The sequence below is a fragment of the Siphateles boraxobius genome, unplaced genomic scaffold, assembly GCF_051911475.1.
Source record: "Siphateles boraxobius isolate OS27281-9 unplaced genomic scaffold, OSU_SipBor_1 7, whole genome shotgun sequence".
NCBI lineage: Eukaryota > Metazoa > Chordata > Actinopteri > Cypriniformes > Leuciscidae > Siphateles > Siphateles boraxobius.
Window position 1 is genome coordinate 1,611,485 of NW_027509197.1, and position 18,237 is coordinate 1,629,721.

General features: G+C 45.4%; 1 protein-coding gene across 1 annotated transcript in view; it reads right to left on the bottom strand.

The window, feature by feature from the left end:
- Positions 1-5,739: 5,739 nt before the first annotated feature.
- LOC143723149 (kalirin-like) overlaps positions 5,740-18,237 on the bottom strand; it is an 83,783-nt gene continuing 71,285 nt past the window's right edge. The window contains exons 27-28 of the mRNA XM_077215140.1: positions 9,474-9,612; positions 5,740-8,864 (exon numbers count right to left, since the gene is read on the bottom strand). Of these exons, the coding sequence (XP_077071255.1) occupies positions 8,319-8,864; positions 9,474-9,612 (685 nt within the window). The 3' untranslated portion in view covers positions 5,740-8,318. The remainder of the gene's footprint in view (positions 8,865-9,473; positions 9,613-18,237) is intronic.

Sequence of the window (18,237 nt, forward strand, 5' to 3'; positions counted from 1 at the left end):
TTCTTCTCGCCGCAATCCTAAGCACCCGCCCGTGGCCTGTAGTTTTTCGTCTACGCTTGTGGCGAGATCCTATAGTGCCACGGGACTGGCAGCCGCCTCTCTGCATGCCATGGCTGACCCAGATGCTCATGGACCTGCACGAGGGCGGGACTGACCCAGGGCTCTTCACTGAGCTGCGCGCCGTCACTGACCTTGCTCTCCGAGCGACGATGCTCACCATTCTGTGGCTGAACCTGTCTGATGTGCTGGATGTCGCACGGACCCGTCTGTCCGACATTCCCATATCCCAGGTCGGCCTCTCCGGCGGTGCAGTTGAGGGCTTAACCAACAGCTCTCAGCCGCTCATGAGCAGACTGACGTTGATTCTGTCCCGACGGCCCCGCCGTCCGCCCAGGTCCCTCGGTCTGCCCACCGCCGAAGGCGCCCCCCCGCGGCTCCCACCCCGCCCGTTCACCCGGGCCGGCTCTGGGGGCCGCGGGCGGACGCCACAGCCCCTCTCCAGCCCCGCCCCCCGCTACACGCCGGGTTAAGCGGCGCTCCTGAGACGGGCTCCTCGGGGATGGAGCAGACTGAGGTTGACTCTGTCCCGACGGCCCCGCCGTCCGCTCAGGTCCCTCGGTCTGCCCACCGCCGTGGGCGCTCCCCCGCGGCTCCCACCCCGCCCGCTCAGCCGGGCCGGCTCTGGAGGCCGCGGTCGGACGCCAAAACAGTCCTCTCCAGCCCCGCCCCCCGCTACACGCCGGGTTAAGCGGCGCTCTTGGGATGGGCTCCTCAGAGATGGGACTCAGTTCTTTCCAGGAGCTGGTAGCAGGACCACTCCTTTCCCCGGGTGAGGGCCGGGGAAGAATCCTTATTCTCCAAAGAACTGACTCTCCCGTCTCTGAGCACAGAGAGTTCGGACGACACAGAGCGCCGCCCACATGCCGTGCTCTCCTCGTCCCCCTCTGTCCCGGAGGTGGTTGACATGGCGTGCCGTCCACGACCGCTTCGCCTCTGTCCCCCTCTGTCGCCAGACCCTTGACAGAGCAGGCCCCTGTGGAACGCTGGTCCTTCCCTGGCCTCCTCTGTCAGGGTGCGGTTTTGACCTTGCCCCCACACCGGGCCGCTATGCCGTCCACGTCTGGGCCGGTCATTCCGCTTCGCTGCACCACCGGAGGGACGTCTGTGGTTCTCGACGCCGCTGGCACAGTTGGGAGCCTGCCTAGAGCTTCCCTTCTGTTCCGCACGAACCATCGGCTCGGCTATGCGATTCAGTTCGCACGGTCTCCTCCCCACTTCAGGGGAGTCCGCTCCACTTTGGTCGATGGCTATGCCCTATCATGAGAGCGGAGGTTGCTACCCTACTGGCGAAGGGTGCGATTGAGACTGTCCCTCCAGTCGAAAGGAGGTCCAGGGGTGCAGCCCCTACCTCATTGTCCCGGAGAAGTCTGGTGGGTTACGGCCAATCCTGGTCCGAACCGCTCCCTTCACAGGCTGCCGTTCAAGATGCTCCTGGCCAAACGCATTTCTGGATGTGTGCGGCCACAGGATTGGTTTGCAGCGATCGACCTGAAGGACGCCTACTTTTATGTCTCCGTTCTCCCTTGACTCAGACCATACCTACAGTTTGCTGTCAGGGCGCGCGCATATCAGTACGCTGTTTTCCCATTCGGGCTAGCCCTGTCTCTTCGCGCCTTCATAAGGTTGTTGAGGCTGCCTTTGTTCCTCCATGGGAACACGGGGTTCGCATCCTGAACTATCTCGGTGACTGGCTGTCTTAAGCTCACTCCTGAGACCAGGTTTGCGAATACAGGGACCCAGTGCTCCGGCACCTAGCTCGTCTGGGCCTTCGGGTCAACCGGGGAAGGAGTAAACTTTGCCCCGTGCAGAGGAGCTCTTTTCTCGGTATGGACTTGGTCGCCTTCTCCACTCAGCCATTGCTGACTTGCCTGAGACTATCAAGCGCAAGAGTGCGGTTCCACTGAAGTTTCTTCAGAGGCTCCTGGGGCATATGGCATCTGCAGCCGTGGTTCGCCGCTCAGATTGCTTCATATGAGACCGCTTCAGCTTTGGCTCCACGACCGAGTCCCGAGGTGGGCATGGCAACACGGCACCCTCCGAGTACCAGTTACTCCGACCTGCCGTCAGACCTTCACCCCGTGGTCGAACCTCAGTTTTCTACGGGCCGAGTGCCCCTGGAACAAGCTTCGCGGCATGTTGTTGTAACGACAGATGCCTCCTCCACGGGCTGGGGTGCCATGTGCAATGGACGTGCTGCCGCGGGCTCCTGGACAGGACCCCGACGCCTCTGGCACGTCAATTGCCTCGAGTTGCTGGCCGTACGTCTTGCTTTGCGCCGCTTCCGGGCCGTGCTCAAGAACCAACACGTACTAGTCCGTTCAGACTATACCGCCTCTGTAGCGTACATCAACCATCAAGGTGGTCTACGCTCCCGCCGTATGTCGCAACTCGCCCGCCACCTCCTCATATGGAGTCAGAAGCATCTGAGGTGGCTTCATGCCATTTATATCCCCGGAGCCCTGAACTGTGCAGCCGACGAGCTCTCACGGCTTCAGCCCCTCCCGGGAGATTGGCGACTCCATCCCCAGTCGGTTCAGCTGATTTGGGACCAGTTCGGGGACGCACAGATAGATCTGTTTGCCTCCCACGACTCGACCCATTGCGCCCAGTTTTATTCCCTGACCGAGGGCACGCTCGGCACGGATGCTCTGGCGCACAGTTGGCCGCAGGGCCGCAAGTATGCGTTTCCCCCAGTGAGCCTTCTTGCGCAGACCTTGCGCAAGGTCAGGGAGGACGCGGAGCAGGTAATTCTGGTCGCGCCATACTGGCCCGCCCAGACCTGGTTCTCCGAACTAGTACTCCTCGCGACAGCACCTCCCTGGCCGATCCCCCTGAGGAAGAACCTTCTTCCTCAGGGACGGGGCCACCTATGGCACCCTCGTCCCGATCTCTGGAACCTCCACGTGTGGCTCCTCGATGGGACGAGGCAGGTTTGAGTACCCTACCACCAGCGGTGGTGGCTACCATCACTTCCGCTAGGGCGTCGTCCACGTGACACGTCTATGCGTGGAAGTGGAACCTCTTCGTCAGCTGGTGCTCTTCTCACCGAGAAGACCCCCGGAGATGCTCGATCAGCGTTGTGCCTTCCTTCCTTCAACAGGGGCTGGAGCGAAGGCTGTCTCCCTCCACCCTGAAGGTCTACGTTGCCGCTATTGCCGCACACCATGACCTCATCGAAGGTAAGTCGGTGGGGAAGCACGACCTGGTTATCAGGTTCCTGAGAGGAGCGAGGAGACTAAATCCGCCCCCCTCCTCTCGTTCCCTCTTCGGACCTCTCAGTGGTTCTAACTGCCCTGAAGAGTGCTCCATCTGTGCCCCTGCAATCAGTCGAGCTTAAATTCCTGTCTATGAAGACAGCGCTCCTGGTTGCACTGGCCTCCATCAAGAGGGTAGGGGACCTGCACGCATTCTCCGTTGACGAAGCGTGCCTGGAGTCCGGGCCGGCTTACTCTCACGTGATCCTGAGACCCCGGCCTGGATACGTGCCCAAGGTTCCTACCACTCCCTTCCGGGACCAGGTGGTGAACCTGCAAGCGCTGCCCCTGGAGGAGGCAGACCCAGCCTTGCACTGCTCTGTCCAGTACGCGCTCTCCGCGCCTATGTAGACAGGACGCAGTGTTTCAGGACCTCAGACCAGCTCTTTGTCTGTTATGGTGGGAAGCTGAAGGGAAAGGCTCTCTCAAAGCAAAGGTTGTCTCACTGGATAGTGGACGCCATTGCTTTGGCATACCAGCAGCAAGGTCGACCGTGCCCCCTTGGTGTGACTGCCCACTCCACCCGGAGTGTGGCATCCTCTTGGGCTCTAGCGCATGGCGCCTCGCTAACAGACATCGGCAGAGCTGCAGGCTGGGCGACACCTAACACATTCGCCAGATTCTTTAATCTCCGAGTGGAGCCAGTGTCCTCTCGTGTACTCGCTTCAACCAGCTAGTACAGGACCCGCTCAGGTGTCTTCGCTTGCTCGCCATTCCACTCCACGGACTGGATACGTGCGATATTCTCCTCAGGTGAGCTTCCCCGGAAGCCCTGAGCTCCTCCAGCACTCCTGACGTCGGCGCCAGTGTCTATTGCCTGCGTGTCGGCTAGGTGCCTCCCGTGTGCATGGTCCCTCCTCTGAGCGACCCCCACATGTGTATTTCCACTGTAAGCCTCTTTGAGCATGTGTCTTTCCCTTGGCAAGCCACCTTGCCACCCCTGGGGTTGAAATATTCCACCTGCGGCTGGACACCCCAGTGTTCTCCATATGTCTCCTTCGGGTCATATGTGTATTCTCTAAGTCCCCCCCTCTGGGTTGGCAGTAATTGCATATTTCCCCTAAACTTTGGGATATGCTCCCCAGTGTACCTTGGTATTCCTGTGCTAAATAGGAGTCCTTCGTCCGTGCCAGTCTCACGACAGGGATCTCAGATTTACGCAGGGCACTGGAAGACAGCTGAGAAGGTGGCGTGATTAGACTGGTAACCCCATTCGTCGTCATCCGACGTAACTCGGAGTGACAACGAAAGGGAACGTCTCGGTTACGTATGTAACCCTCGTTCCCTGAGTAGGGAACGGAGACATTACGTCTTCCTGCCACTTTCCGCTGTACCGCGGGGATCGCCTGAGCTCAGTCTTGGCTCCTCAGCGAAGAAACATATCTGCCTGTTGCCGGCGTCCTCCTTTTATACCCACGAGGTAAGGCGGAGATACGCTATGCAAATTCCGCAGACCCATGGCATTTCTTTGCCATTGGCTCGTTTTGTAATACTCGAAGTCGATAGGTGTTCTAAGCGAAACCCCATTCGTCGTCATCCGACGTAACGTCTCCGTTCCCTACTCAGGGAACGAGGGTTACATACGTAACCGAGACGATTATTGGCACCTATAAAGGCGTGGGATATATTAGACAGCAATCGAACAGTCAACAGTCAATTCCTGAATTGCATCTGTTGAAAGCCGAAAAAATGGTCAAGCAAAAAGATCTGAGGGCCTTTTTGACTAGGGCCACACAGTGATGGGTAGTTGACTGGGTCAGAGCATCTCCAAAACGGCTAGCCTTGTCAGGTGTTCTCAGTATGCAGTTTTTATACCTACCAAAAGTGGTGCAAGGAAGAAAAACGGGTGAACAAGCGTCAGGATCATGGGCGCCCAAGGCTCACTGATGCATGTGAGGGCCGAAGGTCCGATTACACATTACTTAATGCTGCCCATGATAGAAATGTGTCAGAACAAAGTGCATTGCATATTTTCACATACCCCTGGTTTCACAGATGAGGTTTAAGCCTAGTCCCTGACTAAAATGCATGTTTGAGCTGTTTTAACTGAAAGCAACTTGCACTGACAGATCTTAAAATATGATGCACACCAGTAATGTTTATGATTTTTTCTAAGGCACGTTTATAAGCTACTTAAATGTCCTAATTGAATGAAGGCCTGATCCTGGCTTAATCTGTGAAACCAGGCCTTCGTGTTACGAATGCTTGTTATTAATTCTTGTATAAATCTTGTATAATTGAATTTAGTTATGCACGGTATGTAATTGGATATAAACTTGTACTTTCATATTGTGCAGATGTAATATTAACATAATATATTAAAATGATAATTAGTACACCAAAATAATATTAAGACTGAATGCTAACGTTTATAAAACCACCTCCAGATGAACTTCAAAAAAAGAAAAACAAAACAAGAAAACAGTTTTTCTAAAAACAAAGCACGGTTTATTAAACATTCAGTAACAAACAAACAGCCCATATGATTCAATTAAAACAATATTTCCGCAAATTTTACACAGGCTTCTATACAATCCTTTTGCAGGGGTATATGCATGTAATAGAGATGCAATGAGCAGATCTGGCTTCATTCTTTAGAGATCTCCTGAGAAGGTTTGGGTGACAGCTACTGATGACTGAAATCAAATTACATTCCTATTATTTTTATGTTGTTTGTTTCAGATGTGCTGAAATGAAACATGGCCCAACCTTGATGATGATGATGATATTACAGAGGTTATTAATACAGAGCAGAAGCTTTAAACAGCAGGAGCTGATGAGATTAAACATGAGATATGTCATGCTGTAAAGTCTTAATACTGCCCCGCTGTGTGATAATTCACCGGCCCTCACCGAACCTCTCTATTAGCCTTCCTTATTAATGGCAAATATGTGTATTAAGAGTGTATTCACTGATATTGTCAATTATCAACTGAAAGTGTCAACGGACTATGTGCTTCTGGGCTGTCAAAGCTGATATGTGACAGTTTGACATATTACAAATCTGACTGCACATACAACACACAGAACAATTATGTAGTCAAACATAAACGTATAACATGAAATAGTTGGACATTCCTATAATACATTAATGTGTTTATTAAATAAATGGGAGTAAAAGGCTTCTGGTGGTTTCTTCTTTGACAATGTGTAAAATATTTTGTAAAAAAAAAAAAAAAAAATTACAGTACTGTTCAAAAGTTTGGGGTCAGTAAGATTTAAAAAAAAAAAAAGAAATACATATATTTTTTCAGCAAGAAACAATTCTATTAGATATTCTAATCTCAAATAAAAGCTGCTCTTTTTTTAAACGTTCCATTCATTAAAGAATTTGTGATAAGAATTATTGATAATAATAGGAAATGTTTCTTGAGCACTAAATCAGCCTTATGTGAGTGTGTGATGCTGAAAATTCATCTTTGCATCAAAGGAATACATTACATTTTAAAATATATTAAAATTGTTTTAATATTTCACAATAGTACTATTTTTACTGTATTTTTGATCAAAGAAATGCAACCTTGGTGAGCAAAAGAGACTTCTTTCAAAAGCAATAAAAAATCTCATCAACCCCAGATCTTGAACGGCAATGTAAATAAGTGCTGAGGTTTAATAACTGAAATGGCAATACTTTGCTGACAAATAAGAAAACAGTTTTGAATATGAATTATTTTTTCTATTTTAAGATTCAAAATCATCCTGATTATACTAAATGACATCAATGATGACACCCATGACCCTATACTATGTAAACTGAATAGATTACATTTTAACTGGTGGATGTTCTGTTATTTCTACATGCATGTATTTGTACAATAACCTGTCAAATATTCTACATTCTTTCATTCATCTTAATGAATCCATGAAAAATATATCTGCTGCAAGATGATAGACAACTAAATTTCTCTTCACACCTAACCACATTCTATCACATTCTGTCATCGTTTATTTACTCTCATATCGCTCCAAACCAGTATTTGAATTTGAGAAGTACTGATACTTATTGAGCTCCAAATATGAGCTAAACGTATCATACAATTGAAGAGCGTTCTGTTGTTCGTCGCCAAAAATCTTCGAAATGAAGCTCTTAAGTCATATTCATAAAACAAATTGTTCCGGTCCTTGATTATGAATAGCTGCCCCGCGTTTGAAGCCATTGTAAATGACTCTACAAACATACACCTCTGACCACATTACATCAGTGTTACTGTGCCACTGTGTCTGTTGCTTGCCAACTATTCAGCTCCTGAAGAATTACATTGCTTGGTGGAAGATTTTTTTAAATAAATAGCATTACATATTTGTGCATTTTGTACATCCTATTGCAGTCTTTAATCGTGAAATTAGCTGATAAATAAAATGCAGTTCATATGTTGACGTGAACTGTTAAATTTGTATCTGGAGCTGGAATTGAAGATCGGATTTATATTTGTTTTGTGAAGACACATTTATGTGGCCAAGTGTAAAAGGAACCGTTTGAACAAATCATATAGCTATCCGATCAGTAAAAACACATGTGAACAGGCTCATAGATGACACACCTGATGTGCCATATTTGAATATGTATGTGTACATGCTTAGCATAAACATTCATCAAAACTTCCTTTTTTTGCAGGTCTGGAACAACATAAGTAAATGATGACAGAATTCTAATTTTTGGTTGAACTTTTCCTGTAAACTCTTCAATACAACTGAACATACAACAAAACCCAACTATTGGTCTGTTTAAGACTCTCAAAGTTCTAAAACAAATCCCCCTAAGCCACTCCCACACATATGACAATCAATGAGGTCACTACTCCTATAGCTATTCCAGTGTTGCAGTTTCTCACTCTATTAATCACTAATGGTCTCAAAAGTGTTGATCTCCCCGGGTCACAAGTCATCAGAGCAGGCGATTATCTCTACAGGAAACACTGTGTACAGTATGTGCACATTCCAAATGATATGATATAATGTAAATGATATTTAATGTTGAAGAATGCCCATCTTCAGCCCATCGTCTCATAAGGTGTGTCCCATGCTGCTGCTGACCAGTCCTTTAACGTTTGTCACAGGTCTGACTCCATGTAGCTGTTTGCGTCTGTCGATAAACGCAGCAAGTCTGACGGTGTCCAGTGGTGTTTTGGAGTAATCTCCACTATGAGCGCTGACCCACGGGTGCTGCAGGCACGAGGCGGAGCTCGGCCTCTTTCTGGGGTCCTGGTTGAGCGTGGACACGATGAAGTCTTTGGCGGCCTGGCTGACGCCGCAGAAGTACTCCTCGGGGAAGCAGAAGTCCAGCTTGCAGATGTTGACGCAGGTCTCCTCCAGACTCTCGTCCAGGAACGGGGAAACTCCGCTGAGCAGGACGTAGGCCAGCACCCCTACACTCCACACATCTGTAGACAGGGACACCGGGGTGCCCTGGATGAGCTCTGGAGCAGCAAACTCAGGGTTCCCCAAGAGGAGGTGCACGTAGCGGTGACCCGAAACCTGCACTGCGTCGCCCAGATCCGAGAGCTTCACGCATGGCACCGGCACGTGGAGGTCCACCAACAGATTTTCAGGCTGAGGAACAAGAAAGAGACTCTGTTTTAACTTTTAAACTCTGTTTTCGTGGTCACATACCTACATACGTGGTGCTTGCTTGTACAAAACTCAAAATGCTAGCGTGATGTGGATGATTGCCAGAATGTTGGTATTTGGCTGCTGCTAGATACAGGCTTCTAGCAGATTTGATCAAAGTCCCTCGCAAAGAAAGTCAGTTCACTTGGTCGCAATGTTGGAAGCTACTTTGGTTATGCAAGACCTGACATCTGACATGAGCAGTCTCTTAAATGTTGTTTCTTATGCTCAAATAACATTAAAAAGTGTATCTTTCAGGTCGGTCCCGCCAATGTGCAGTCTCAGGAGCTTTGCCGATTGACTCTTTTATTTAGTATTCAGGACTTTCTGTATTAGATACATCATATTTTTTGCATTGCAGTTTCTCCCATTCATGGTAACATTAGTGAACAGTCTTGATATATACAGTCTTTGGTTTTATTTAGGCTCTCCTGCACGGTTAGTGTTGTTGTGCAGTTGCTAAGGTGCTGCTTTGTGGATACGTGTCTGCTAAACTTCTACTTTTCACTAAATAAGCTCTAAATATGCTGATGTGGTGGTATAATGTTTCACCTTGAGGTCCAGATGAGCTACTCTGCATGTGTGCAGGTGCTGCAGAGCTTCCAGTGTGTCTTTAATGAAGAACGCCACCTTCTCCTCCATCAGCTCATCGTGAGCCACTAGATAGTCCAGCAGACGTCCATCTTCAACACTGAAAACATAAATATGATCACATCAATGCATGTCTTTCTTTTTTTAATGCTAATTCTGAAAAACTTGTATTGCAAGTTTGAAATTGGGGGCTCGTCTTAAAAATAAGTTTTATTGAAAACAAAAAACAAAAAAACAATTGGAGTTTCGCCACTGTGTGTTAAGAAAAAAGGAGAATTAGGAACTCATGAAATTTGCTTTGTATATTGTTGTTTGGCTAGTGGTTTTCACTTTGAGGGGGAGGGAATTTGGTATGTCTTTAAAGTTTGCACTAGATAAATTCACGATTCAACCTACGTCTGAACAGTTAGATATTTGTCGTAAAGATGATTTGGTCACGATTGCGGATTTTTATCAAATCACAGTTCCTCGTGGTGCAGTTAAACAGGAGATTAAGGAGGTAATTTATAAACACTTGATGGAGCGTGGAGTTTTGCCAGAGCGGAGTGAGTCGGCGGGTGTTGCATTTCAGTTGCCGGTTTCTACGAGTGAGGGTGAGCAACCCAAACCTAATGAGCTGGCCGGCATAGATCCCGTCGATTTAGCTTCTCCGCGAGATCCTTTTCTGGCGATCAGACTGAAAGAGTTAGAGGTGGAACTGAGCAGACAGCATTATGAGAGTCAGCTGTTGCATGTACGCACAGTTGAGCTTGAAACCAAGCGAGATATCAAGCTCAAGGAGCTGGAGCTGGAGCTCAAAATTAAATCATCTGTTTTCCCCTCAGCTGTTGATGCGCCTGACATGAACGTGAATGTATCGTCACCTATGATTGTTTCCACTCCGAGTCCTATTCCTGCACCTCGACGCAACTCACAAGTAAGTCAACCTGAATTTGATATTAGTCGTCAGATATCCATAGTGCCACTTTTTCGAGAGACCGAGGTTGACACTTATTTCAACGTGTTTGAACGAATCGCTGGCACGTTGAAATGGCCGCGGAATGTTTGGCCGCTGTTGTTACAATGTAAACTTGTGGGTAAAGCCCAAGAAGTCTGTTCAGCGTTATCGCTTGAGCAAAGTTTGGATTATGAAGTAATGAAAAATGCCGTTTTGCGTGCGTATGAATTAGTCCCTGAAGCCTATCGGCAGAAGTTCCGGAATCATGTGAAAACCCCTAGTCAAACATATGTTGAGTTCGCTAGAGACAAAGCAAGTTTATTTGAGAAATGGTGCGCCGCAAACAAAATAGTCACGTTTGAGCAGCTTAAAGAATTAATATTATTGGAGGAGTTCAAGAATTGTTTACCAGAGAAAATTGTGGTTTACTTAAATGAGCAGAAGGTTTCCGCTCTTTCCGCTGCTGCAGTTTTTTCTGATGAGTTCGTACTTACGCACAGAGTAGTGTTTTCACCCACGAAACGTAATCTTCCTGATCGTGTTCGTAGTTCTAAGGATTCCTTAGTGGTACCTAAGAACGTTTTGAGAGCAGACTTTACGGAAAACCGTGAATGTTTTTACTGTCATGACGTCGGACATCTAATTTCTGTATGCCCGGTTCTGAAACGTAAAACTGGCAAGAAAGTAAACACTTTCAAAAGCGTTGCGTTAGTAGAGCGGCCTATCTTTTCCATCGAGCCAGAGTCTCTGGATTATACGACCGCTGAATCCGCTTTTAAGCCGTTTATCTTTGATGGTGTTGTGTCATTTAATGAAGCAGATTTGGAAACGAAACCTATTTGTATACTCCGTGATACTGGTGCTGCGCAATCCTTCATTTTAGAGAGTGTGTTACCATTTTCAGAACTTTCAAACTGTGGTTCCAGTGTGCTAGTGCAAGGCATTGATCTTACTGTAGTTAGAGTTCCTTTGCACAATGTTTATTTACGCTCCGGGATTATTTCAGGGAACGTTAAACTGGCAGTTCGGGCTGAATTACCTGTGAAAGGTGTATCACTCATTCTAGGAAATGATTTGGCAGGTGATAAAGTTTTCTGTTTGCCTGAAGTGATAGATGTTCCTGATGTACATAATGAAGATGCACTGCAGAAAGAATTTCCCCAAGTATTTAGTACGTGTGTAGTAACTCGAGCTCAAGCTCATAAGCTAAAAGAAACTGTGGATTTATCTAAAACTTTTCTGTGTGCTGATAATTCTCGTGAGACCGAGGAAAAAGCTGATGCAGCTGAGTTAAAAATGTGTGCACTTCCCAATGTTGATTTTCCATTTGGAAGAACTATGTTAATTGAGGCACAACGTGCCGATCAAACTCTGTGTCATTGTGCTGAAGCTGTTGTTGAGCCGAGTGTTTTGCCAGAGTGTCCAGTGGCTTACTTCTTTGAAGACGATGTTCTTATGCGTATGTGGTCTCCAGGTCATGTCAAGGAGGACTGGGGCACTGTTATTCAAGTTGTCGTTCCAAAACCTTATCGAGAACAAGTGTTGAGTGTAGCACATGACCATGAACTGTCGGGTCATGTAGGAGTTCGAAAAACGTATGATAATCTGTTGAAACACTTTTTTTGGCCTTCCATGAAATCAGATGTTTCAAAATTCTGTAAATCTTGTCATGCGTGTCAGTTATCCGGTAAACCCAATCAAGTTATTCCTCCAGCACCGTTGAGGCCGATACCTGTGCTTGGCGAACCGTTCGAGCGTATTTTGATTGATTGTGTTGGGCCACTACCCAAAACAAAATCTGGAAATTCCTACTTGTTGACATTAATGTGTACGTCGACTAGGTATCCTGAAGCAATACCACTACGCTCTCTTAAAGCTCATGCAGTTGTTAAAGCAATCATTAAATTCTGCACCACTTTTGGAGTACCGAAATACATTCAGTCCGATCAAGGAACCAATTTTATGTCTAGGGTGTTCGCCAAAGTAATAAAAAAATTAAATATTAAACATCAAGTATCTAGCGCTTATCACCCTCAGTCACAGGGGGCAATCGAAAGATTTCATCAAACTCTCAAGTCCATGCTTCGAACTTTTTGTGTTGATCAACAGAAAGAATGGGACGAGGAAATCCCACTATTGTTATTCGCAATTCGTACCACGACTCAAGCATCTCTCGGATTCAGCCCTGCTGAATTGATTTTTGGGCATACTGTGCGTGGACCTTTGAAAATTTTGCAGGAGCAGATCCTTTCATCTGATCGTCCTACTCCTGCAACGAACGTCTTAGATTACGTTAGCTCGTTTCGTGAGCGACTTCATAAAGTGTGGAAGTTGGCAAGACGTTCTCTTGATTCCGCTCAATACCAAATGAAAACTCGATATGATCAAAAAGCTGTGCAGCGATCATTCCAAATTGGAGAGAAAGTTCTCGTTTTACTTCCTATGCCTGGTTCAGCGCTTAAGGCTAGATTTACTGGACCCTATGATATTAACGAGAAATTAAGTGTCACTGATTATGTTGTTAACACCCCAAATCATAAGAAAAAGTCACGCGTCTGTCATATCAATATGCTGAAGGCATATGTTACGCGGTCTAATTCTGAGACTAAGATCCCTGTTGTCACTGTTGCTCCAGTAGATGTATCACCCTCAGAATATTCACCAGAAATCGATGGTTTGAAGATGAACAGTGCCGCGTTCACAACCGCTCGGTTGCCTAATTCAGAAACTTTGTTAAACTTTTCAGCAAGATTGTCGCACTTGTCTTCATCGGCCCAGGCTGACATTTTAAATTTGATAAAGAGGTATCCGACTTTGTTCAGTGACTCGCCTCCAACTACACACGTGTTAAAACACGACATTGATGTTGGTTCACATGCGCCCGTTAAGCAAAGTGCTTACCGAGTAAATCCACTTAAGAAGGAACTGATGAAACAAGAAACTCAGTATTTACTTAAACACAATTTGGCAGCCCCTAGTTCTAGTCCATGGTGTTCACCATGTCTTCTCGTCCCTAAGCCCGATGGTACTTCAAGGTTCTGTACAGATTACAGGAAAGTTAATGCGTTAACTAAGGCTGATTCCTTTCCACTTCCGCGAATGGAAGATTGCATAGATCGTGTGGGTAATGCCAAATTTGTGACTAAACTCGACCTACTAAAAGGTTATTGGCAGGTGCCGCTCACGGAGCGAGCGGCTGAAATTTCTGCATTCGCCACCCCTGAGGTATTTCTACAATACCGGGTTATGCCGTTCGGTCTTCGAAATGCTGGAGCTACCTTTCAGCGGTTAATGTCTATTGTGTTATCCAACATATCTAATTGTGAAGTTTATTTAGATGATGTTGTGTGTTATGCTAGCACTTGGGAAGTACATATTAAGGTTTTAGAGGAAGTCTTTGGACGCCTTAAAAATGCTAATCTTACCTTGAATCTAGCAAAGTGCGAATTCGGTTGTGCTACAGTCACCTATTTGGGTAAGGAGGTTGGTAGCGGTCAGATTTGCCCTTTGAATTCAAAAATTCAAGCTGTTCTTGATTTTTCCATTCCGAACAATAGAAGAGATCTCCGTCGATTTCTCGGAATGACGGGTTATTATCGATGCTTTTGTAAGAACTTCTCATCTGTAGCTAGTCCTCTTACAGAATTACTGCGTAAAGCAGTCTCATTCAAGTGGACTTCTGAATGTCAGTCCGCTTTTGAAGCATTAAAGACTCTGCTCTGTAGTGCTCCTGTACTTGTTGCCCCTCAGTTTGAAAAACCATTCTTGCTAGAAGTTGATGCCAGTGGCACTGGTATCGGAGCGGTTTTGTTGCAGACCGGTGAAGATGATTTGAATCATCCGATTAGTTTCTTTTCAAAGAAATTTCTCAAACATCAAATGAACTATAGTACGATAGAGAAAGAGGCTCTTGCCTTGCAACACTTTGAAGTGTATATTGGTTCGAGTGTATCACCTATTACCATTTTCACTGATCATAATCCTCTTACGTTTCTCCAGCTAATGTCTAATAGCAATCATCGGTTAATGCGATGGTCTCTGATTTGTCAAAGCTACAATATGAAGATCTGTCATAAGAGAGGTATCGAAAATGTACTTGCTGACTCACTGTCCCGTGTCAACTAGTAAAACATTATGTTTTATTTTATGGGTGGGGGTGTTAGGATTTTGAGATTTTGTGTGTTGGTATCAACTGTCCTTGTGTGAAGGTTTGTCTTGTTCTCTTTTTCTCTCTGTATGTTAACAAGCTTGTTTCAGATGGGCGTTACCTCTGTTAATCTGTGGAAGACTGTGATTGGACCAGCTATGCACCTGACCTGGATATAAGGACCGCCTCTGACACTCTATCAAGGCCTTTGAGCCTCGCTGACTTTGTGCTTCTGTGTTTTGTGGTTGTACTGTTTAGGTACTTCTCGTTAGCTTTGTTTGTGTCACCATTGTTTGATTGAGTAAGAGTGTCGTGCCAGAGAGATTATTAGTGTTTACTGAAATTGAGTAAGTGTTTGTTGAATGTAATACTATTTCGGGTTTTCTTCTATCTGATTATTGCCTGATTGATTACCTCTTTGGATTCTGATTCTAACTTGTCAACCTGATACTATTTTAAATGTGTGTAAGCATTCTTGTAATTATTACCATACCAAGGGATGTAGGGGGTTTGACGCCAATTTATTTATATCTATTTTTCACTTTGTTTATGTGTAAGGGAGTTAGGTAAGTTAAACTGTATTTTCATTTCTTCTTTCTTTTGTTAAAGGTTATTTAGATTCTAAAAAGTAAATTGTTTTGTTTGTTATTTTGGCCTTGTCTACCCCTGACGATAACCCCTTATGGTCAATAAAAATCATATTACTCTTTATCTCTCTGGTAGTGTGACTCTCTTCCTTTTTCTGTTGCGGCTGACCCCTAGAGGTCGTAACAGAAATTGGGGGCTCGTCTTAAAAATAAGTTTTATTGAAAAAAAAAAAAAAACAAAAAAAACAATTGGAGTTTCGCCACTGTGTGTTAAGAAAAAAGGAGAATTAGGAACTCATGAAATTTGCTTTGTATATTGTTGTTTGGCTAGTGGTTTTCACTTTGAGGGGGAGGGAATTTGGTATGTCTTTAAAGTTTGCACTGGATAAATTTGCGATTCAACCTACGTCTGAACAGTTAGATATTTGTCGTAAAGATGATTTGGTCACGATTGCGGATTTTTATCAAATCACAGTTCCTCGTGGTGCAGTTAAACAGGAGATTAAGGAGGTAATTTATAAACACTTGATGGAGCGTGGAGTTTTGCCAGAGCGGAGTGAGTCGGCGGGTGTTGCATTTCAGTTGCCGGTTTCTACGAGTGAGGGTGAGCAACCCAAACCTAATGAGCTGGCCAGCATAGATCCCGTCGATTTAGCTTCTCCGCGAGATCCTTTTCTGGCGATCAGACTGAAAGAGTTAGAGGTGGAACTGAGCAGACAGCATTATGAGAGTCAGCTGTTGCATGTACGCACAGTTGAGCTTGAAACCAAGCGAGATATCAAGCTCAAGGAGCTGGAGCTCAAAATTAAATCATCTGTTTTCCCCTCGGCTGTTGATGCGCCTGACATGAACGTGAATGTATCGTCACCTATGATTCTTTCCACTCCGAGTCCTATTCCTGCACCTCGACGCAACTCACAAGTAAGTCAACCTGAATTTGATATTAGTCGTCAGATATCCATAGTGCCACTTTTTCGAGAGACCGAGGTTGACACTTATTTCAACGTGTTTGAACGAATCGCTGGCACGTTGAAATGGCCGCGGAATGTTTGGCCGCTGTTGTTACAATGTAAACTTGTGGGTAAAGCCCAAGAAGTCTGTTCAGCGTTATCGCTTGAGCAAAGTTTGGATTATGAAGTAATGAAAAATGCCGTTTTGCGTGCGTATGAATTAGTCCCTGAAGCCTATCGGCAGAAGTTCCGGAATCATGTGAAAACCCCTAGTCAAACATATGTTGAGTTCGCTAGAGACAAAGCAAGTTTATTTGAGAAGTGGTGCGCCGCAAACAAAATAGTCACGTTTGAGCAGCTTAAAGAATTAATATTATTGGAGGAGTTCAAGAATTGTTTACCAGAGAAAATTGTGGTTTACTTAAATGAGCAGAAGGTTTCAGCTCTTTCCGCTGCTGCAGTTTTTTCTGATGAGTTCGTACTTACGCACAGAGTAGTGTTTTCACCCACGAAACGTAATCTTCCTGATCGTGTTCGTAGTTCTAAGGATTCCTTAGTGGTACCTAAGAACGTTTTGAGAGCAGACTTTACGGAAAACCGTGAATGTTTTTACTGTCATGACGTCGGACATCTAATTTCTGTATGCCCGGTTCTGAAACGTAAAACTGGCAAGAAAGTAAACACTTTCAAAAGCGTTGCGTTAGTAGAGCGGCCTATCTTTTCCATCGAGCCAGAGTCTCTGGATTATACGACCGCTGAATCCGCTTTTAAGCCGTTTATCTTTGATGGTGTTGTGTCATTTAATGAAGCAGATTTGGAAACGAAACCTGTTTGTATACTCCGTGATACTGGTGCTGCGCAATCCTTCATTTTAGAGAGTGTGTTACCATTTTCAGAACTTTCAAACTGTGGTTCCAGTGTGCTAGTGCAAGGCATTGATCTTACTGTAGTTAGAGTTCCTTTGCACAATGTTTATTTACGCTCCGGGATTATTTCAGGGAACGTTAAACTGGCAGTTCGGGCTGAATTACCTGTGAAAGGTGTATCACTCATTCTAGGAAATGATTTGGCAGGTGATAAAGTTTTCTGTTTGCCTGAAGTGATAGATGTTCCTGATGTACATAATGAAGATGCACTGCGGAAAGAATTTCCCCAAGTATTTAGTACGTGTGTAGTAACTCGAGCTCAAGCTCATAAGCTAAAAGAAACTGTGGATTTATCTAAAACTTTTCTGTGTGCTGATAATTCTCGTGAGACAGAGGAAAAAGCTGATGCAGCTGAGTTAAAAATGTGTGCACTTCCCAATGTTGATTTTCCATTTGGAAGAACTATGTTAATTGAGGCACAACGTGCCGATCAAACTCTGTGTCATTGTGCTGAAGCTGTTGTTGAGCCGAGTGTTTTGCCAGAGTGTCCAGTGGCTTACTTCTTTGAAGACGATGTTCTTATGCGTAAGTGGTCTCCAGGTCATGTCAAGGAGGACTGGGGCACTGTTATTCAAGTTGTCGTTCCAAAACCTTATCGAGAACAAGTGTTGAGTCTTTCTTTTGTTAAAGGTTATTTAGATTCTAAAAAGTAAATTGTTTTGTTTGTTATTTTGGCCTTGTCTGCCCCTGACGATAACCCCTTATGGTCAAATAAAATCATATTACTCTTTATCTCTCTGGTAGTGTGACTCTCTTCCTTTTTCTGTTGCGGCTGACCCCTAGAGGTCGTAACAGGTCCCTCTGTCTCACGATTTAATACTTGTTTAAGGACTCATGCCTACTACACTCTTACTATTTTATGGTCTTTGTGTTATACAGGTCATACAGTTTTGGAATGCATGAGTGTGAAAATGTGACACAATGTTTGTTAATGGGTGAACTACTATCCCTTTAAAGCAGAGGTCTTCAACCCTAATCCTGAAGATCAGGCTGTGTTCAAAATCACCTCCTATGCCCTCATCCACTATTCCCTACGTTAGTCCACTAATATAGTCCACTGAAGGAGTGAATGAAAACGACTGAGTGAATTCGGACACTGAGTGCGCCGGAAGACCTGCCACTTTTGCATGCTTTGTGCTTAATGTTTAATGATCATTTAAATGGCTCTAATAGAAATG